Source organism: Corvus kubaryi, unplaced genomic scaffold (assembly GCF_017639235.1).
Source record: "Corvus kubaryi isolate FWS band 111438036 unplaced genomic scaffold, C.kubaryi_AGA036_p1.0 124, whole genome shotgun sequence".
Lineage (NCBI taxonomy): Eukaryota > Metazoa > Chordata > Aves > Passeriformes > Corvidae > Corvus > Corvus kubaryi.
In genome coordinates, this window is record NW_024580659.1 from 61287 (window position 1) to 82949 (window position 21663).

Below are 21663 nucleotides of genomic sequence, written 5' to 3' on the forward strand. Positions count from 1 at the left end.
GTTTGAGTTTCTTTATTTCTTTAATAAGCTTTTATGATTTTGGGCTCTCCTAGTAGGAGTGTCTTGGGAAAATGTATGTGTCAGTTAATTATGCCTTTTGGCTGTGACCTAATCAGTGTGACAGTGGGAAAGTCAAACAACTCAGAACTCCCAGAGCTGTCTATAAAGTTCAGTGTATGACCTGCAGATATTTCAGTTCAGGTAATCCAGGAGGAACCTTCTTCAGCTTATTTTTCTCCAGGTGGATTTCACGTATACTTGGGATGTTGGCGAAACTTCCATTTTCCACTTCTTTGATTTTATTATTGCCAAGGCCTAGCCTAGAAATAGTACAAGGAACACTTAATTAAAGACTAATTGAGATTCACAACAGCATTGAAGAGCTTTTTTTTTTAAGATTGAAATACACAGGAGTAAACACAGGGAGAGAAAAGAACTGGGGGAAGATGATGAAATCTTACCTTTGATAGGAAAAAGTCACCATTGATCTAACTTATTTTTTACTTTAATTTAATCTCCACTTAAAGAAGATTGGCTCACAGCTGTTATCAGTTATCTGATACAAACAATTGTTCAGTTTTGCTTGCAGTTTTTATAACTATAGTGGCAAGTGTTTAAATTACAAACATCAAGCTGCTTGTGAAATAAATCATATCCTTTTATCAAGTAGTACAGCTGCAAAGTATAGTCACAGGAACAAAAAGTGCTGTTCTAATAAACAGGCAAATAGCAATTCTTGTATAGAAAGGTGGTTTTAATGTATGGCTTATTTTTAAAATATAAAGTTTTTTTACTAAGCAGAACTACCTTCTTTCCTATTTCCAGATTTTTCTTATATTTTTGGCTATAAGGCTTCAGCCTGCTTTCCTCAGGTGATTCAGAGGCTGGAGACATGGGTCATTTGGAATTGCTCTTTGTGCCCATCCTGTCATCCCCTTTTTCTCCATTCTTCCCTGATTTCTTCAGAAATGGAAGTTGGAATCTGAAGACAGTTCAGTAGTTTCTGTTACCAAATCCCAAATTCAGTGCTGCTCAGCCATATTTTCAGAGTTCTTAACTGAGCTTTACAGAGAGAACTTCCTTCTGTCCTACCTCAGTGATACACTCCTCAGAAACACACATTTTTCTTTAAACCCCATAGCATTTGAAAGCCCTTACCAAGTTGTTTCCTTTACCAGCTGCTGTATTTATGAGAATAAATTTAGGAGAATTAGAAGAGCTTAGGAAGGGTATATTTTGTTCTTGTCCTACTTTTCTGTTGCAGACTGTTGGCAAAACACGTAATAACAAGACCAATGTGGGGGTTTGTTTGGGGTTTAAAGTTTGGTGTTATTTAAGCAATTCTTACTAAAACACCTGTAATTTTTAATTCTCTTTTCTCCCATTAACAAGAGAAGTATCAAATAAGAGATCTTGTTGAGCATGACATTTTAACAAATCAAAGGATTCTCCCTGGGAGTTTTACCTTTGAAGGTCTTTGTAACGGTTAAAATCCTCAAGTTCGATTCCTGTGATCTTATTGTCATCTAAGTGAAGCTCCAGAAGACTGGAAGGCAAATCTAAAGAAAAAAAAAAAAAAGCTCAGTGTGAGGAAAAACAAGCCAGTTTATTTTTTGTTGGAACTTTTATTATGTTCCAAACAGCTTCTTTCCTTTGTGTTTAGAATTGGGTGAAGAATCTTGGGGAGGTTGTCTGCATCAAAGAAATGGGTATTACATGTAAGTATGTTAATGCAGAAAATCACCAACATAATTTGGTTTAAAATAGTAACTTTAAAAGAGAAAAAAAGATGGGGAAGGATATATGCTAATTATGAGATATGAGTTCCAAAAGTTGGTAATTTTTCTGGCTTCCCTTAAACAACTCCCACAGTTACTTTGTCCAAGATGTAAATGTTATTTACATAATAGATCCTGCGTTCTGTGCAATTATCTCAGTCTGTAGTCAAAGCCTGTGGAACCAGGGACAGTTTTTTGAAGATCTGTAATTTTTTTTCTACATGATGTAGCAGTTGTGCTGTCACAGCTGCTAGGATGTGATTGGGAAGAAAGCTTTTGGACTACTCGAAGCAAAATTATGGTATTTGATCGCTCTTTCCCATGCCAGAATGTTTTCTCTTGTGTTTCCAAAAATTCCAAATCCACACTTCCAGTGCACAGATCAGGAGGTGGCGAATCTTTCCACAATATCCTTTTAGTAAGGACAAGCAAAGATCATCCCAGCCTGAATTAGTTTGCTGATGTTGGGCTCAGTTTTACCATCTCTGTCTAGATGGCACCCGACACCGAGCAGTTCCTGCTGCTCTCTGGGGCTGGGGAGAGCACTGCTCCCACTGCCTTCGGACCTGAAGGGATGTGGCTGCTTCCCAGCCTGCCTTCATTCCACTTGGGATGGCTGGACTGTGTTTGTTTGTTCGGGCTTTGTTCCAGGTTGTGTTTCAGCTCACAGTTCCGGGTGCCTGAGTGACAATATCCAGAGGGAAGGCCACCCACCTGTCCATTGCACATTTTTAATACCTTTGATAAGCTATGTTTTCTGAAACCTTTGTGCCATTATAACATTTGCAGAGAGAAGCATCTACAAACTCAGTTTGCATTTGTGGTGAATGAGTTCACCAGGAAATCGGGTTTGGGTTTGCCTTGTTTATGTGTCTGACACCACATACTGGACCTCATGCTGTGTCGTTATAGGAGATTTCTCTATAACAAAGACAAAATTGGGATCATTTTACGTTGGGTTTTTCTGTGCTGAGTGACAGGAGGAGTTATTATGCTGATATTAGAATGTTTCAGTAGGTTTTTGTTAGGGAGCGTTGCTGTAGGCAAACAGAGGTTTTCTGATCTCAAAGTTAACTGTTGGGGTGAGTTGGTTTTGATTATTGTTGGGGGGTTTTTAAGTGTTCTCTTCTACAGGGATCCTTCTGTGTGTGTATATACATATACATTTTATATATATATACACATGCATACAGGAAGAGTTTAATAAGAAACAAGTTCTTTATCTGAATTATCAGAAATAAGTACAGGGGCCAACATTCGGTTTCCCTGTGAATTAAAGCATAGAACATAGTGTTTTGCTTTATTTCCTCCCTTCTTCTCTTAGCTGGTAGTTTTTAGCAGTTGAAAATCATGAGAATTTGGTTAAATACCACACTGACCTACAGAAAATGCAGGTGGAGTGTTGTACTGAACTCCTTTATGCTACATTTTTGTGTGTGGAGGTCAGTGATTTGTCAAATTAGCATCTTAATTCATTCCTACTTCCAAAGTACAAGGCTGGGGTTTTTTTATATGAGTGATTTGATTTTGTAGTACATTATGGTAAATTTAATTAAATGTTAAAATTAAGTTTTACTTAGCAAAACTACATGGAACATCATATCTGAAGTACAGTGTGACTTAAAATATTAAAAATTAAAGTTAGAAATCTTGGAGTTACGTTTTTAAATCCATAAAGGAAGTGGGAATTCTGCATCCCTTATGACCCTGATCAAATATTGGGGAGTTTATCCTTTCTCTGTGAGGATTTTTGAGAGGCTGATGTGTGAAAGATGTGAAGTGACATCATATTATAAATTTCTTTGTATTGTTCTTCCTGAGACAAGTCTCTGGATGCTTCTGTGAGAGAAGTGGATGTGCTGACAGGGAGAAGGTGGGAGAGGGAGCCTGTGTGCACTGTGGTTGTGCTGTTTGTGCATGAACTCTTCTGGGATGGGCAATTGGATACTAAGTTCAAAAAGAAAAATAAAGTAGGAGTTGGTTTGGTAGTAATGAAAATACAAAACAATTTCTGAATTTAATAATCATTCAGATGTTAAAGGATTTTATTAAGGAGTATCCTGGTATAAGTGAACTAGAAAAGGGAAATCTTACCTACCTTTAGGAATTGACGTTAATTTTGCCTCTGCAATTCTTATGTGGTAGATATTTACTCCTTCAAAAGCCCCTGGCTCTATTCCATCATTGTTAAGAGGATTTGCACTCATTTCTGCCCGAGGGGGAAGAAGAAAAGCATTTATGGCATAGGAATTTTGTGTAGGATAGGCTAAGTTCTAAAGAACTGATTGAATTTTATTTATTACTTCTGATATTTTAAGCACTCATAAATGTTTAGCTTTGATTGTCCATTCTGAGGGTGTCACAGCTCTCAGTGAATTAAAAGGCTGTGTTTCTTGGCTTGCAGGATAACCCAAAACTTGACCTTTGTAGCAACTTCACATAGAAACTAAATTGTGGAGGGTATTCCCACAGCATGGATATCTCTTTCAGAGGAAACTGCACCTTGGGGAAATGTTTGAATGGAAATGATGTAGAATATGTTCCATTTTTGGTAAAGATATTTTCTGTTCTACTTAATTGGACTTACCTAAAACATGTAGAGACTTCATTCCTTTAAATACATCCTTGGGGATTTTCTTAACCTTATTAGCATGAATTCTGAGCTCTGCCAGAGTTCTGGGCAGGTTTGTGGGAATCTCTGTCAGTTGGTTGTGGGACAAATACAGTCGTCGTAGCCTCTTTGTTGGTTGAAAGGCTTTGGGATGGATCTTGTATATTTTATTGTTGTTCAAAGCCAGTGCCTATGAGAGAGAGAGCAATAGAAAGCTTTCTTTATGAATCTGAAGTCATGGATTTGATATATAATTCAACAATTAAGTATTTAAAATATTTTATTTTTCCACCCTACCAAACTTCAGCCCTTTGTATGTGCTTTGGGCATTTCAGTTGATTGTGAAAAACATGAATATGAAAGCTGGAGCATTAACCAGAAGGTAGAGCTGACAAGGTGCCAGTGGATCATGAGAATTGCCAAAACAATATATTTGTATTCAAATATTTTGGGGGATTGTATGGGGGTTATATACTTGGTTGTTATTGTTCCTTAATGCAGACAAATTCTCAAAACTCAGAATCTCATCTTTTATTTCAATATAATGCTGCAAAATAAAAGTGAAGGTTTTAATCTGAGTTTCTTAGATGTTAGTGTCTGTGTATGACACATGAATTTGTTTATTTGCTATAATTTTCCAGTTCTTGTGAATTTTATCTCTCCTGTACAGTATGGGAGTCTTCTTGGGGGCAGCTTTTTGTTCCTCACTTCTATGTGTCATCAGAGAACTTGTAATGAGTTACTACAGACAATAAAATACACGTTATCTGAAGTGATTTTGCATGTCAAATCACATCTTTGCATTTCCATACTTAAGCTATTCATTTTTATTCTTTTTTTATTTCTTGAGTCATCTCCTCTCAGGAATTGGGGGGGGGGGGAATTAGAGAAAATGAGAGGTTTTTTTCCCTGAAAAAAATGAGGTTAGCTCAAGGAAATAAACAGGAAATGCTCCTTCCTAATCCAAGTTGCCATCTGTGCCTTTGCTAAGCAGACTCCAGGACTGAGCCAAGTTGTACAAAGTAAACTTTGCTCTCTGTGAAAATGTTGCTCAGCCTTGCCACAAGTGACCTGAGGAGAAAAAGCAAAGCAGCTCAGCGTCTTCTGCTATCACATAATTAAGTGGTGACTGGTCTATAATGTGGTGATTGCTGATGGATTCCAGTGACTTTCTCAGTCACTGGAGATAAGAGTCTCTTAGATCTTTTACACAGACTATAAACCACAGTTTGTGCATTTACCCTTTGTTTGCTGCGAAGGCCGTTCTGCAGCCAGACACGAGACAAGGGAATAGGAAATGCTTTGTTGGTAGCTATGAATTTATATGGTTCCTGGTTTTTCTGTCCTGTCTTAAGCTGTAGTAATTAACAAGCTCATTCATAAACACTTAGATCTTGCTCAGAAGCCAAAAATGGCAGAAAGGATTTGTTTTATAGAATCACAGAATGATTTGGGGTTGGGAGGGACCTTAAAGAAATCCAGTTCCACCCCCCTGCCATGGGCAGGAACACCTTTCACTATCCCAGGTTGCTCCAAGCCCCATCCAACCTGGCCTTGGACACTTCCAGGGATCCAGGGGCAGCCACAGCTTCTCTGGGCATCCTGTGCCAGGGCCTCCCCATCTCACAGGGAAGAATTTCTTCCAAATGTGTTAGGAATGTTGTTTATGTTAGTTTGTCTCATGTCTTTCTAATGGGGAATAGAATATAATTAATTTCTATAAGTTATGGAACAGATTTGGTTTTTTACAGTGAAAATTTAAAAACAGTATTTGTTAGTGGAACTAGATCGGGATACTGGATCTAGGGTGACATCCAAGAGAAATAAATATTCTAAAGCAGATTTAATCTATTTTCTAGTCCTCTGAGACTCTCATTTTCTTTCATTATAAAAAGGGATTATTGTCTACTCTAAACATCTAGATTTATCAGTTGCCAGTGATATTTGTTTCAAAGCCTGTCTCTACATGCATAATTGACCATGGTAACAAATTAGGAGTAAAGCCCCTGACTTTTCCTGTAATTCACTGTCCCTCTGTTTTCTGTTTGGGTCAGTTGGATTTGTAGCCTTGGTTTCAGTGCTGTATCTGTTAGCTGTATGTTCTGTTCTTTTGAAAATACCCTCAGAAAATACCATTTCAGTTCTCCTGTGAGATTAAGTTGTTTCTGCTGTTTTCCAGCTAAGCAGATAAAAAAGGAGCACTTGCACTGCAGCCTTTAAGATGTAGAGAATGTTTCTATGCATGCTAAGAACTGAAAAATCCTGAGAATCTTTTTGGTTAGATGCATATGGTACATTTTCTGGATATTGTAGAAAGTAGTTCTTACAAATCAAAGGTATTTGCTTCTGACTATGTGGGAGCACTCAAATATGCAGCTTTAGACTATTTTTATCTATATTCTTGGAGATGGAAATACCATTTGTATTTTTAAAGTATCTAAATATTTCAGATTGCTAAATAAGATTTCAAACTGGGGAAATAGCAAGCTTACATAAAGTGATGTGAGTCCTTGGAGATCATTCTCCTTGACCTCTTTGATTTTGTTGTTTTGAAGGTCAATCATACGAGTATCTGGCGGGATGTTGCGAGGAATTGATGTCAAACCTACAGAAGTATGTGACATAAACAGAAACATTATGGGCTGTATATAAGTCCAAAGAAATTAACTGCCAAACATCAAAACACATTAAGATTGTTGATGAATATGGTGGGGAAGAAAATATGAACAGCCATAAAGCAAAGGGTAGAAGGGAATTTTTGATAGTGGGAGAAACTAATGATGTAAGAATGTACCATCAATGTGTGGATAGTTTGGGGAGGAATTGCTTCTGCCCTGACCATGAAAGCAGAGTGGGGGCTGCTCTTTGTGAGCTCTCTGCATCTGTGAAATAAACCTCAGAGCATGGGTTGTCCTACAGGGCAACAGTTCGGTCCCTGGAGAAAGGATCCCTCATGGAATCTGGGGCAGTGGTTCCCTGTTGAGAAGCTGTGGTTTAAGGGGTCTCTGCTCAGTGGTCCTTTGTACCTCTGCTCTGCCCTGTCCATGGCACTGGGAGAGCTGCTGAGGGAGCCATTCAGTTCATGGTGGGGCTGAGAAACCTGTTTTTTGGTGAATGTGGGCAAAGGAGGGTCTCCCACTGCCAGCACTTCAGTACCAGTACCATAAATCATTAACATAACTCATTACCAGTACCAGAAATCATTAACATAAATCAGTATCAGTAGCATAAATCCCCCAACCCAGTTTGCTGATCAGTTACAAACCCACTGCAGTTCAGGCCATCTGAGATCCCGAATCAGCAGAAAAGACTCAACAGGGACAATAAATTTCTTTTGAGTGGAAATGCTGATGCATGAAATGCTAGATGCTGCCCAATTTATTAACAATTATTCTGTAATTAATAGATTGTAGTTATCTAAAGATGAAGTCTATTAATGTGGGGTTTTTCTATGTGTGAACTCAACATAAAGCAGTTTGCAATCTGTAGACCAGATACATTAACCACAGTGTGATTCCTTGATAATGACACCTTTAAAAAAACCCAGCAATTTATGTACAGACAATGTTTCTAAGACACAAGGAGTCCAGGATGAAGCTTAGGAAGGTGGCAGGGCTGTGATGAGAACAAACGTCATTGTCACCATGCTAGTGGTGGGAGCACAGTCCTTTGATTGCCTTGAATCATAGGAAAACTTCAGTGAGCGCTAATTCAAATTGGCACAATTAAAAACCAATTCATTTTAAGGGACTGGGAGGTACCTGCAGCACTGACAGGAGCACATTTGCCTTTGGCTAAACTGTTACCAGGGATGCTCACTTTGGTGGAAGTTAAGCTGAGGGAATACTTTGCATCCCATTTATGTGCTTGCATAATAATTCATCCTTTAAAAAAACAAATCCTCCAAAGGAGAATCCAGTGGAGAACAGACACACAAATTCATTCTTACCTAGGTCAGAGCAGTGGACAACTCTCACATAGCACTGGCATCCAAAGGGGCATGTTGGGAACAGATCAAAAGGAATTAGTGGTAGAATTGGTTCAGCGGTTGGAAATAGAGAATTGTCGTCATCGTAGTCATCATCGTCGTCCTCCATATCTTGGAGCATCATATTCTTTAGTGTAAAATATGAAGGACCAGTGAGAGATTTGGCAGAGCACAAAGCCAAGAAGAGGAGGAGTGTGTATTCTTTCATGTCTTCTTAATCAGGATAACCAATCTTGGAAAGTGAACAAACGAACGAAAAAACAAACACCAGAATTAGTGACTAGGGAATAGCAAATGAAGCTGTTGAACTGTTTGCTTCACTCACTGCTACACTCTCTGGTCCTGAAAAACAGTCTGTTGTGAATATTGAGGTTTAATTAGTATATGAAGGATGAAGAATATAAAAATATTCTTTTAAATATAAATTAATACTGTAAAATTACACTTAATATTAACTTAAATTCATTAGGCATTAATGTTATATCAAAGTATTTCAATCAAGTTTTACAAATAATACCATCATTTGCTTCAAGCTTTGTAGTGTAATTTTTGGAGTAAACTTCACCAGAACTTGGAAGATGATTTATTTTATTCCTTCTCAATGAAAAAATATTTTTAGTGGGGTACATTGGCATGCATGCATTGCTTATAAAATTGGGAAGTATTTGATTAGCAGTGCATAAAATGCACTCAGCAGGATACTTCCTAAACACTCAGTATTCCATGCCCTAAAAACTTTAATTAAACTCTTCCTAGTCTAATCTGAAGTTTTCAGTCCTGACAACAGCTTTTCCCATGTCCCAGTCATTTGTTTATTGTTGCCATTGATAGAGGTTCACCTCTGCATGCAAACACATTTCACAGAATTGCAGAATCCCAGAACACTTTGGGTTGGAAGGGACCTTAAAGATCATCTTATTTCATGCCCTGTCACGGGCAGGGACGCCTTCCACTGTCCCAGGCTGCTCCAAGCCCTGTCCAGCCTTGCCTTGGACACTGCCAGGGATCCAGGGGCAGCCACAACTTCTCTGGGCACCCTGTGCCAGGGCCTCCCCATCCTCACAGGGAAGAATTTCTTCTCAATATCCCATCTAAACCTACTCTCTGTCAGTGTGAAGCCATTCCCCCTTGTCCTGGGACTCCAGGCTCTTGTAAAAGTCACTCTGTCTTGTCAGCTCCCTTCAGGTACTGGAAGGCCCCACTTTGGTCACCCCACAGCTTCCCTCTTCCAGGCTGAACAAACCCAATTCTCTCTTGACTTTTGTTTGAGGAGGGCTTTTTTCTCTGAGTTGCATGTTAGGAATCCACATCAATGGAAATCAGTAACTTAAGTTACATCCAGAAGAAAAGCTGAAATCTGCTAGTTTTGTGTGTGATTTTTTCAATAAACATAGGTTGGGGCTTTTTTGTTTGGTGGGGTTTTTTTTCTTGCTCCTATGAAACTATGTGCAGAGGAGAATGGAGATAGTAAGAATTGCCACAAAATGTGGCAAGCTCTGAGAAAATGCTGTAGATTCAGCCCTCAGCTCGACATTGTTTCCCTTGAAAGCTCAGTTCTGAAAGTCATTTGGAACTGAAAATGTGCTCCACAATCCAAGAGGGGCTGCAGGAAATTTTAGTGTTCCTGTCTTGTTTATAAAAGTGTTTCTATTTAGACTATCATCAGCCTCTTGAGGGAAATATTAAATGGGTGTTAGTTCTTCTTTGATCACCTAATTAAATGCTTGCTGACCTGTTTGGATATGAAAAATGTCTTTATGTAGGCATTTTCTCATTGGTCCTCCACTGCAGGAAGAAGAGTGCACTGGTTTGTACAGGGTGTTGACTTGGCTTATTCAAAATTTTGAGGTTTTGTTTGTACCACTTTTTTCTGTGCAAAGTCATTTTGATGCTTATTGGAGGGGGCTCATAACAGCATTAAATGCAATATCCTGCTTACATGGCTGCTCCTGTAGCTGTCTGTTTCAGGGAGTTTAAAAAGAAGGAAGCTAACAGTATTCAGATTACATGAAAAGAATGCAGTGACTTCTTTCCCCCAAATATATGCCTGAAATCAGAATCACAAGGTACATGTAGCTACATTTAATATTTCCCATAATATTCTAGTTGCATGCCCATTCGGGTAGGGCATGTACTTTTACTGATGTAATAATCTCTTGAAAGAATCTTCACATGTGTTTTTCCCGTATATTTTCCTCTGTGTTCAAAATAATGTTCTCTTGCAATGCTCCTAAAAAGAATTTTGGGGTTGTTCTTGCAATCCCATACAATGTCTGTCCCTGAAAGACTCTTTGAATATAAACAGTGGTGGGAAGAAGGTGTAGAACCTCTGCTTGTTTCTTTGGAGGGAATTATTGTCATCTCTGGCTGTGCACCTTTGGAATATTTTGCCGTTTCAGTCTTCTATTTTAGCTTCAGAAAAAGGTCAAAATCTTCACTACTTTGGTCATACCATTAATTAGGAGATGAGGAGATGGAAGCCTTTCAGACTTCTAAGTTCTCCTTGTTCTAGGACAAGTGGTTTAATGGCTGGGCTCTCACATTTGGGCTCTCAGGCTCTCTGTTCTTCCCTGGCAGTTTAGGTACTAAGTGACAAAATGCCATGTGCTTTATCCAGTGATGAGACACCATTTCCATATGTAGGATATCAAGTGTGATGATGTTGTGGGACGTGGACGTTCCAAGTCCCAGCTGGCTTCAATTTGTGAGAGGCACTGGCTGTATAGTTTTACTAGATCTAAAAGATGAACTTGCATGTATGTTCCTGAAATGTTCTTTTGGATCTGGTGCTTGGAAGTTCTCCTATGAAACAACTTGAAAATCTGTTCCCACACTTGCATCTGTAGCAAATGGATTGCATATTTCTTTTCACATAGCCAAAAATTAGGATTTCCAGCTATTAAAAGATTGAGGCTGTGATTGAAGTAGTGGCCAATTTGAACTCTGGAAAAACATGTGTTGCTCACAAAGTTCTAGAAAAGTAGTGTTGAAATATGTCACTGATGATATTTATTGGTTCTGTGAGTTAAATCTCTTGAAAACAAGTCCCTTTATGTAAGGAAACCTGAGTTGTGACTTTTTAATTTTAAAGTCCTTGCTTCATCTTCCCATTTTGCCATTAGGAAATCTTTATTGGCTTTGTAGTTAGGAATGATCATCAAGCCTGACTCCAGGTTTGCATTGGCCAAAGAAATGCCAAAGAATGGATCCTAAAGAAGTGAGTTTTATGAAGGGGGGGGGGGGGAGTGTGTTTTTTTCCTGCCTGAGGTTCTGAGTTTCCCTGTAAATAGATGGTGATATGACTCTGTAGAAATGCTCTGACTCTGCAGCTCTTCTCAAAGAACTTAAACAAACCTTCTGCATGCTTAAACTTCAAGAAATAGAGAATTAAAAGAAAGCCTAAAATCCAAGATCCCGGTGATCTTTCTGAAAATACTGTCATGAGAATTTTATGAGATAGTGTTTCAAAAGGTGTAGGTACAGCTGTGCTAATGGTCCCCTGCTGCCATTTGAGCTTGACTGTGCTCCCAGGTACTCCCTGCCAGCTCTCTGGTACGAGCTCTTCCTCTCAGCCTGTTCACTGAGCTGGTTGAACTCACTAGACCAGCACAAAACTCCAATGTGAACAACAAAAAGCCCCATCATATTCTTTTCAAGTGAAGAAACTGAGTCAGTTTGGAGTACCAGAACCAGCACAAAAGAATGGGTGGAACAGCCTGGTTGACAGTGCTGGAACATTAAATAGAAAGAAAAGGAAGGAAGAGCGGTGGGAGAGCCATTCCTGACATATTCAAGCTGTTAGGCAGGCTCAAGTGCTCTGTTAAATAATCCCTGAGCAGCTGGTTATCACTTGGACAAAGCCTGGCTTTGTCCATTCTTCTTTTAACAGACCAGAACATTGAAAATGAGTTTGACAAAGAGCATAGTGAATTCAAGCTCCATTGTACCTTCTTTATATCAATGCTTCTTATCCTTCAGCACAAAAAGCTTTTGAGTAGCACCTTCTCCCTGGAACATGAGCCACCCCAAGGTGAGGGGACTGAATGTGGAGAGTGCACTTCACATGGAGAGATGCTCTAAGATGCTTTCCTGAGGTGTTTAACTGTCCTAAAATCACTGCACTGCTTGTTTGGGACACACTTATCTTCACTAATGTGGTCATTTACACCCAGACTCATACTGCCAAACAACACATGGAACACAGACACTTTTTATGCTACTAGTTATAATTTATAAATAAATACAGGTGATGTCACAGTATAATTTAATATGATTAAAACCCTTTAGATGTTATGTGGAAAACTCCCATATTTCTGTGATGTGAAAATTCTAAACATGAGTTATGGGAAGAAAAATCCTTTCAGTGAGGACAGAAGTTGTGTTGTCAGCGTGGGATGCGTGCATACAGAGACCCAACAACAAATAACTCTGAATTGCTTGGCAGTTGCACACCAGTCCTGCAGCAACATTGGTTTTTTTGTCTTATCAGTTATGATACTGAAGGAGTGGAGTTAATACATAAAGTTTTAAGACTTAAAAAGACTCTAAATTATATTTAGAAATCACTTGTGTTACCGGTGTACAGAGACAAATTTCCCATGACATTGTTTCTGAAAAGGAAATGTTTAAATGACCCGGTGGTGGTTTTTGCAGAGGCAAAGAAACATCCCTGTGTTCATTAATAACACAAATCATTGCTATGTGCACAGATTTTGTCCAAAGAAAGGCAAGACCATAACTGTTTTGAAATCTATATTTAAAAATAGTTCTGGTTCTATTAGTCATTGTCCCATTCCAGAAATAAAAGGAGTTTGTTTAACTCTTTATCAACTCCATTGATTTACTTAAATTGCTGAAGAAAAACAGGAGGAAGGTTTTTGTTAGTAATGTTACTGTAGAAATGTCTGTTGTCAGATATAGTGCAATATTGAAGTTGAGCAGTAATAATTAATAGGATGTTTACAAAATAAATTGTGTTTACAGAGTATTTACTTTTTATGGAGAGCTGCTTGACTCTCGTTACTGAATCTATGAGCATTTTTAGGTTGTAGTTCATCTACAGCTCATTCTTTCGTGGGTTGTTTTTAATTAGTTTGCTGATATGTACTTAAACCCCACCAACTTGAATACCAAATTACAGAAAGCTAACACTGAGTTGTTACTGTAAGAACTGCTGTTATTGTAGAATAGATTTTCATAGATGGTTATAACTGAGAAAAAGTGTTGTGGTCAGTTGTAACATCTTTCTGACAAGTCTTTGATAGTTAAATAACTCACTATAGTTCTATTTGTTTTTCAGCTCACATGTAGTAAACACAGAAGTATTTCAGCTGCAAGTAAATTTTCAAATGTTCCATTTTAAAAAGTGGCATTTCTGATTCTAAATTATCTGATATTATTAATCTGCCCATAGTGCCTGACATCCTTAACTCTTTGCTGCTATTGACATAGAATAGTTATTCAAACTGGACATACCTTGCAGGTTTGGAAGCTCTTCCAGAAGCACTGGGATAATCCACCTAAGGTCCTTATGTCCAGTTATTTCATATTACAAAAAAAAAAAAAAAAATAGGGAAAAAGGAAGTTAGACTGAGTTCTGTGAAATGAAAAGTATATCTAGAGAAAAAGTCCTCTTCCAAGCTTCTTGATCCTTCTGGCACCGTGGGTGATACCAGAGTAAAGTGCTGCTTCAGATTAGCCCATCTTAGTACTGAAGAATGATATTAAGGCGACTTGTTACCACTCATATGTTTTTCATCACTGCCTGTATGAGAGCCAAAACTTCTGGCTTAACTCTAGACGTCTAGTGGAAGACTTTATAAAACCTGTAGTTTAATAATAGTTGACATCAGGCCATTGGAAGTACAGTGAGGTCCATTTCAGGTCATTCCTGCTGTGGAATCCCACTTATTTATGATTTCACTAGCCATTATTCTTTTAAAAGTGTGACTTGAATAAAACTATAAAACTTCAGCCAGTGGCAGAGTAAACCAGTAGCCTGCAGTGACCTGCCTGCTGCCAAACCTTTCTAAAGTTAGAAAATTAGGACTTTATTGTGTGGCTGTGTATAAATTTTAGCTCTGCTTTCAGGAGGCAGCAATCTGGCTGGGGACGATGGTTCAAGAATGTAACTGTTGATCAGATTTTTAATCAATATAGCTAATTTCTGTCTGTTTTGTATGGGAAATAAAGCATACCTATTCATGAAGACAGAGACAATATTTGCAGTGTTCTGTGATTGAAATTGTGAGTTTAAAACCAAGTCTTTGAGAATGTGCCCTGTTACAAAGTTTGTACTGATGAGCACATCACAATATTTAGAAACTGGGTTATTCTTTGTTTACCTTTCATAGGCCTCAGTTTATGTAAACTTCAAAAATGTTTAATTAATGGAGTTTACCTAAAGCAAGTTTCATAGTCAGGGAAGCACTTTGTGTCTTTAAATTTACAATACATTATTTCCAGTTCTGTGCACATCTGACTTCATCTGTTTTTTTAATTAGCTCCTTTCTATGTTAAAAGTCTGGTCCTGCTTTGGAAAAAAAAGCCTGGAAATTTTACTTGGGATTTTTTTATTATCCATGTAATGTGCTGTTTGCAAAATGCCTGTACAAGTTGCATAATAGTTATTTTGTCTACTGTTACTTTCTTAAGGAAGAAAAAGAGTCTATGCCAAAAATTAAAACTTTAGTGCTGTGATACCAACCTAGACAAGCCTCGTGTTACCTGCAGCATTGCTTTTGATGTGTTCCAGTAGCACAGATGAATGATGATAAAGAGTCTTCCTATCACTTTTCCCAAGGAATAAAATTACAGTTTCAAAAGTAATCACATTCCCACAGAAAGATCTGAAGGGTGATCTTAAACTTTTTTGAAATCTCAAATTGCATATATCTGCATTCTCTTGCCTGCTTGTAGAAACCAAAGCTTCCTAAGCAAACACTCCCCTGTGCTTTGAATAGCTTGGTTTGGATGGGTTTACTTGAGGAAATTAGTATTAAATTGCTGTTTTAAAAAACCCTCCAACACTTTCTTGGCTGTTTAATAGAAGAGAGCAGGGCCTGAGGGTTGTGATATAAATGTACTGGTTTCTTTTTTCGCTTCATTCAGTAGCAAAGTGTTGAATCAGCAGTTTCAGCTCACCCTCATTTTGCAGCAAACGGTTCTTGAGGTTTAGCAACATCTCAATTTTGGATGAATACTCGGGTCTTTTTATTATTATTTTCTTTTTTTTTTTAGTTTATTTTGGTGGTAGGAACACATTCCTATGTGTATAAAGTTTATCATAGCTAATTGCATAATGAAGGTGACACACAAAGTGGTAGAATCTGGAAAGAATGTACCTAAAAGAGGATTATCCTTCAATTTTGTCCAATATATAGTATCAATATGGCAGAAATAAATAAAAATCACATGCTGTTCTTGTAATAAAACTGTTTAATATCTCAAGACATGGATCTAGTATTTTGATGTGAATATAACTGCAGTCTAAGATAAAATGCCCATAAATCACCTTCTCAGGTGTCTTGACTACTCAGTTCTGAACTTTAGATGTTACTCTTGATAGCAGTACCTAAACTTAAGCAGTGCTTCTCAATCAACTTCATGAGCCTGTTCTTCTAAACGCATCACATTTCCAATGTCTCAGTTTTTTAATCCATGATGTGGGGCACTTAATGAAGAGAGATACTCTCAAATAGTGGTCGGAGGGTATTTTCTTTGCATGCAATGCTGGTATATTTTCCAAAGAAAGATTGTGTTTAAATAACTAATAGATTATATACGGTCAGACTGTTTGCTCAGAACTTTTCAGCGATTTCTGTTTCCACCAGAAAGAGAATTGGTTGAAAATTAGAATTCTGTCTTGCCTTAAAATACTTATGTAACATTTATGAGGTAATGGAGATGAATTTTTGAGCAAAGAATAGAAGTATATCCAACACATATGTCGTTCAGAATACTGTCTCACTATGGTGAAATATGCAGATGAAAAAGAATTTGGATGGTGTTTTGTATTTGACATCTCATCAGTGATATAAAATGCTACCCTTGATTTCTTTCTTGAAAATGACTGTATTTTGTATTACTTGATATGTCTGAGAGACCAAACATATGCTGCCATATGTGGCCAATGCTTACATTGCAATCTCTGTTTTAAGCCACCCTTGTATACATTTGTTATTCTAAAACAAAGTACTTTTTCATTTTCTAGCACTGTTTATAAATGTGGTTTACATAATGTGATGAATCTAACATCAACTGCACAAAGCTGCCTTGGAGCCTGCCCATCACATTTTAATAACATGACATATTCCTTTCGTGCTCACAACCAGTCCATGTGCAGTGTGGTCACATATTTTGGTTTTAGCTAAATTTTGGCTCCTCTCAGGCTGGACTGCACCATTTAACCAGCTGAGTACACAAAATGTGCCCTTCAGCTTCTGTAGTTCAGCTTGATTCTTCAGTATCTAAATATATTTTAAAATCTCTTTTTTTATCATCATGCATGAATCAACTTTTGCTTGTTCATAGTTTTTAGCATGTTTTTGGCAGCTGACATAGAAACTGCAACAAACTACAGTTTCCTTTGCAGTCAAAGTCCTCGGTCCCTGATGTTTGTTAGCAACACAGCAATATTGCAGGGCGGGTGCTAACTTGCAATATTGAGGGGTTGTGTACAAAAAGAGCTGTAAAGTGCAAATGTACATATATCCGTGGGATTGTCAGGCTTATCATGGCTTTTATGGATGCAAGGATGTGGTGACCTGCAATGACTGGAAAGGCTAAAGGTCACCTGAAGAAACATCTTGATTTTCACCCTTGCAGACAGTTTCTGTTGCCTCTGGACAGTCACTTACCTTTGTTCTACCTCAGGCTACTGATTAATACATATTCCTCCGTGTGGGAATGCCAATTTCAGAAGCCCCCAGCTGGCTTATTCCCTCCCCCCTTGGTGCTCTTCTCCTTGGTCCTGTGAAAAGGTTTGTGCACCAAACTGGATCAGGAAAACTGCTTTGCCTGATCCATCGATGAAGGTCTTGAAATTAGTTGTGGTGTCTGTACCTGTCAATTGTCAGTCTTGCTTGTGATGCTGCTCACAAGTTTGGATAATGTGACATGGCATTTTTATGGAATAGGGGTATTTATCTGCCTTAGAGACGTTGGAAACACCAGACATTCTTTCATGGAAAATCAAACAGTAGTTAAAATGAAGAACTCTGCAACCAGTGCCAAACTACTGAATCACTCCAACAGTGAGTTCTAAGGGAGAAGTTTCTGTTCTGGAATACAAGCTGGACTGAGAAGAACATTTCCTCATAGAGTATCAAGCATTTACTCTGCCAAAGTTCAACAGTGCTTTGAAAAACCCCAAACCTTGATCACCTGCAAATGCAAAATTTCCCCCATTTTCCCCTTTGTTTTAACAAAGAGTATGAAAAAATATGGAAGGTAAATGAGTGCCTGTTCTTAGACAGACTTTGGGTAGATTCCTATTGTTCAGAACATAAAGGCAACGCTTAAAGTGGTGACTTTCATCAGGTTCCAGTGAGTTGTTAGTTTTAAGAAAAAAGAAATGTGGCTATCTAGTCCAGAAAAAACCCAGTATTTAAAGCATGTTAGAGTGAAAAGGTGATGTCATTTAATTTGGTATTAGTTTTTCCTAACTTTACTTATCAACAAAAGTAATTTATGTTAATTAGAAATCCCAAGGCCCAAAAGAAGACGACTTTGACTCAGTTTGGGATAGACTATTAGAAGTGGAAGCAGTGAATATCACATTCCTGAGATAGCAATTAACTACAATTTGCACTACTTTGTCTAATGAAGAACCTGGGTCTGTAAATGTTTGCATGTACTTTGAGCACATCTGTTTTGCAGATGGAAAAACTAACAAGGTCTCTAGGAAGATCTCCAAAGTCAATTTGTTTGCAAGTTTTGAAACACACTTTTTTTTCTACTTTGGAATAGTAGAAATGAAAGCATTTCTTTCATTCCTAATCATTAGTATCATTACTAATAATAAGGAGGGCATACTCTGATTCAAGAAGTGATTTCCCTATCATATTAATTAACTCAGCCTGTGTTCTGATGTATGTTTTTATTCGTGGGAATTTTCTGGGAGGGCCTCATTTGTTTCTCATCAACACAAAAGCAGTAATTCTGTCATGCAGGGTTGGGTCTAGCTCTAAATACTCCCAAGAAATTGGGAGCCTTTTGAAAAGTCTGATTTACTTTTAACAACTGATTAACAACTGCTGCTACAGTTTTAGTATTACTTTCTCATAATTAGGCTACTATTAAATTGCAGCTACTATGTGGGTACAATGTAATCTATATTATGTTCAAGTGGGCATTTTTAAAAAGGAAATTAAATTTGCTTTAATTACTTCTATACCATAAAGTGTCTTGTTGACTTTTAGCATTCATTTTTTCCCATTTCAGCTGTATGGGAAAATCACAAATAAGTCTTACCACTATCCTTCTTTTTTATGAAAAATTAAAGAAATAGGAAGATAGAAACTTCTAAATTAAGCCAAAAGATGATGTAGAAACTAGCAGAGTTGTCAGACAGATGTCCTAATACACTTATTTCCAAAGGTATTTGTTTGGAAATACAGGAGTGTGTTAGTTAAGAAGCTTGGTACCATGGATGGATTTGCACTGCTTTTTGTCAGAGATGGAAATCCGCTGGATGACAGAAGCTCCTTTTACCACTCAGTGGAAATATTTATGTAAATTGAAAGAAAACATATGTCATAATTGCATATTAACTTGTGGTATGGAAAAGGAGATCTTTTTTGTAGAACAATTTGTAAAGTAGAGGGTATTATTTTCTTCTTGAACACTTGTGTTCTACAAAGGGTAATTTCCATTTGGTTTTACCCCAGCAGAACAAAGGAGCCCTGACTTTAGAAAGTAACTTACCGATGAGTAACTTTTATTTTGTTAAGGAAGCAAATTATATCTTAATTTCATAGAATCATAGAATGGTTTGGGCTTGAAGGGATCTTAAAGATCACCCAGTTCCAACCCCCTGCCATGGACATTTCTCAGCGTTTGATTCATACTGTGACTATACTTTTGTTCCATGGTTCTTAGAGTTTCTATTTTTTCCAACTAATGGATAAGATGCACATCTCATGTAAAACCAGAGGATGTTCTTTGCTCAGGTTGGAAAGAAATTAAATTCAACTAAAATGGGAATTGATCACTGTGTCTGTCATTTAAGGTTTTACCAGAGGCTCTCAAAATAGCCTTCAAAATAAATACAGAATACAGGCAATGCAGGTTAATTTGAACCCATCCGTTGTCAAGAAAGAGAGTAATTACTGTGATGTTTCCAATGCTAAAACTAGACCTACACTAAAGAAATCAGTGGGTGGCAGGTTCAAAACAGAAGGAAATACCTCATGAAACATTTATAGTTGAGTTGTGGAAATGTGCAAGAAAGTGAAGTGGATTTTAATGTTTCATATAGACCCAAAAAGTAATTGGTCTAATTGAAAGAGGAAAAGTCTTGCTTCCTGAGTTCTTTGTAATGAGAGCCAAACTGAGCTGGAAAAAAAGGGAGAAAGAGTTTTCCCTGGAAGACTTGAAGTGAACAACCTTCACAGAGTAAGTCAGAACCATCCTGCATAAGAGGGAAGCCATGGATGTTTATAAAGAACTGTCAGTTAAAGGGGGTTCAGAAACACGAAATGTTCACAAGGGCTGTCATTCCCTGTCAGTTTTTAAGGAACAGAATGTATGAGGCCAGAGGATGAAAGGTAATGGCATAGCCAAACTTCAGGCATTTGGAGAAATTGCTGTGAAAAAAATGAGTACATTTTAATCCTTTCTCCTAATTTCAATCCTTTAAAAATACCATTACATAACTCACGTAGAAGATTCTTGTCTTTGTTGATAGTGTTGTTGAAGATCTAATATTTCCACAGCTGTGTTCAGTATTACTCCTTTGAGAAAAATATCTGTCTTGTGGAAAAAATAAGTCAACTTTTATGCGTTACTCTCATATGAAAAGTTCTCACAGAGAAACATAGATTTGTTTCAAGAATATTGCATGGAAAACCTGCAGATTTCTGTGTATGTACCTATAATACTGCACTCTTGGAATGAAAGTTCTTTTTGCTGAATTAACTGAACTGCTTCAAAGTACTTTGTAGGAAACAGTATGTTATGAGCTGGCCTGAAGAACTCACTTTATCAAAGATATAGTAATATAAATAACAGCCTAAAATAGAAGTAATGAATCAGAAGTTTGCATTCCGTAAGTGTGGGGAAATCTGCGTCCTGTACAAAGAATTAAACACGAAAGAAATGGAAATTCTACCAAACTACAGTAATTGTTTACTCAGTGGCTGTAGGAAGTTCCTTACATAACAGACCATTAAAGAAGAAATTACAAGGTTAAATGGTTTTTAAGATGAATCTTATAAATAATCCTGCTCTGAGTACTTTAATTTACTCTAATCCTTAAGTCCTTGGGGAAAAAAGGCTATTTAATGAATGGAGCCAGGATGGCTCAAGCAGACTGGAAGAATATTGTTTGGGGGAATTCGCTCAACTCTTGAGTATTTGTTCACTTGTAGAGACTGCAGAGAATGTGTGTGCCCACTGTGGCTGGCAAAGCCATGGCACTGGACATGAAGCCCTGGGCAGGAACATCACTGGCCTTTACAGGAAAAGCAAATAGCACAGCCTTTGTACCTCCCAAACACCAGGTGATTTTCTGAGTCCAGCCTAACAGTTGTTGGACCTTATCATCAATAATAGGCATTTCCCCCAACTGCCTTGGTTCTAATAGCCAGAATAGTTTTGCATATTTTTATGCTCTTGTAGGAAAGAAATGTTTATGAGGTCTGGGGAAGAGGCACTGTTCCTTTTTCTTGACTTTAATATGGTCTTTGAACTAGTTGTAATGCACAACCCAAGATGAAAAATTTGCAGTTTCTGAATACAGAGCTTCGAAGTCAATGCCCCAGATAAACCGTATTACCCATAGAACTCCCAAGAGAAAATAAGTAAAAATGACAAATTTTAGTCACCAGGACAGTTGATTTTGGGGGGTAGCCCTCTGGATTCCCACACAGAGGCATCAATGAAGGACAGACCTGGAGGAAATACAGATTAAACTCTGCTGCTGGTTTTAGTGAGGGACTGACATGAGTTGGTTCATGTGAGCTGTGTGGGCTCATACAACAATGTTCAGCTACTGGGCCATGGCAAGAGGTGAAGTTGCCCTCAGCCTCCAGCCCAGCTCTCTGCTCAAATGAGATTCCCCTTTG

The 21663-nt window shown here is 37.8% G+C and overlaps 2 protein-coding genes across 2 annotated transcripts in view; one reads left to right on the forward strand and one right to left on the reverse strand.

Annotated features, from left to right (window-relative positions):
- ASPN (asporin) overlaps window positions 1–14154 on the reverse strand; it is a 15893-nt gene extending 1739 nt beyond the window's left edge. Inside the window, exons 1-7 of the mRNA XM_042018105.1 lie at window positions 13853–14154; window positions 8339–8609; window positions 6882–6994; window positions 4366–4579; window positions 3877–3987; window positions 1466–1559; window positions 182–320 (exon numbers count right to left, since the gene is read on the reverse strand). Of these exons, the coding sequence (XP_041874039.1) occupies window positions 182–320; window positions 1466–1559; window positions 3877–3987; window positions 4366–4579; window positions 6882–6994; window positions 8339–8585 (918 nt within the window). The 5' untranslated portion in view covers window positions 8586–8609; window positions 13853–14154. The remainder of the gene's footprint in view (window positions 1–181; window positions 321–1465; window positions 1560–3876; window positions 3988–4365; window positions 4580–6881; window positions 6995–8338; window positions 8610–13852) is intronic.
- Window positions 1–21663, forward strand: part of LOC121659714 (centromere protein P) — a 113174-nt gene that overhangs the window by 53298 nt on the left and 38213 nt on the right. The gene's annotated exons all lie outside the window — the stretch shown is intronic.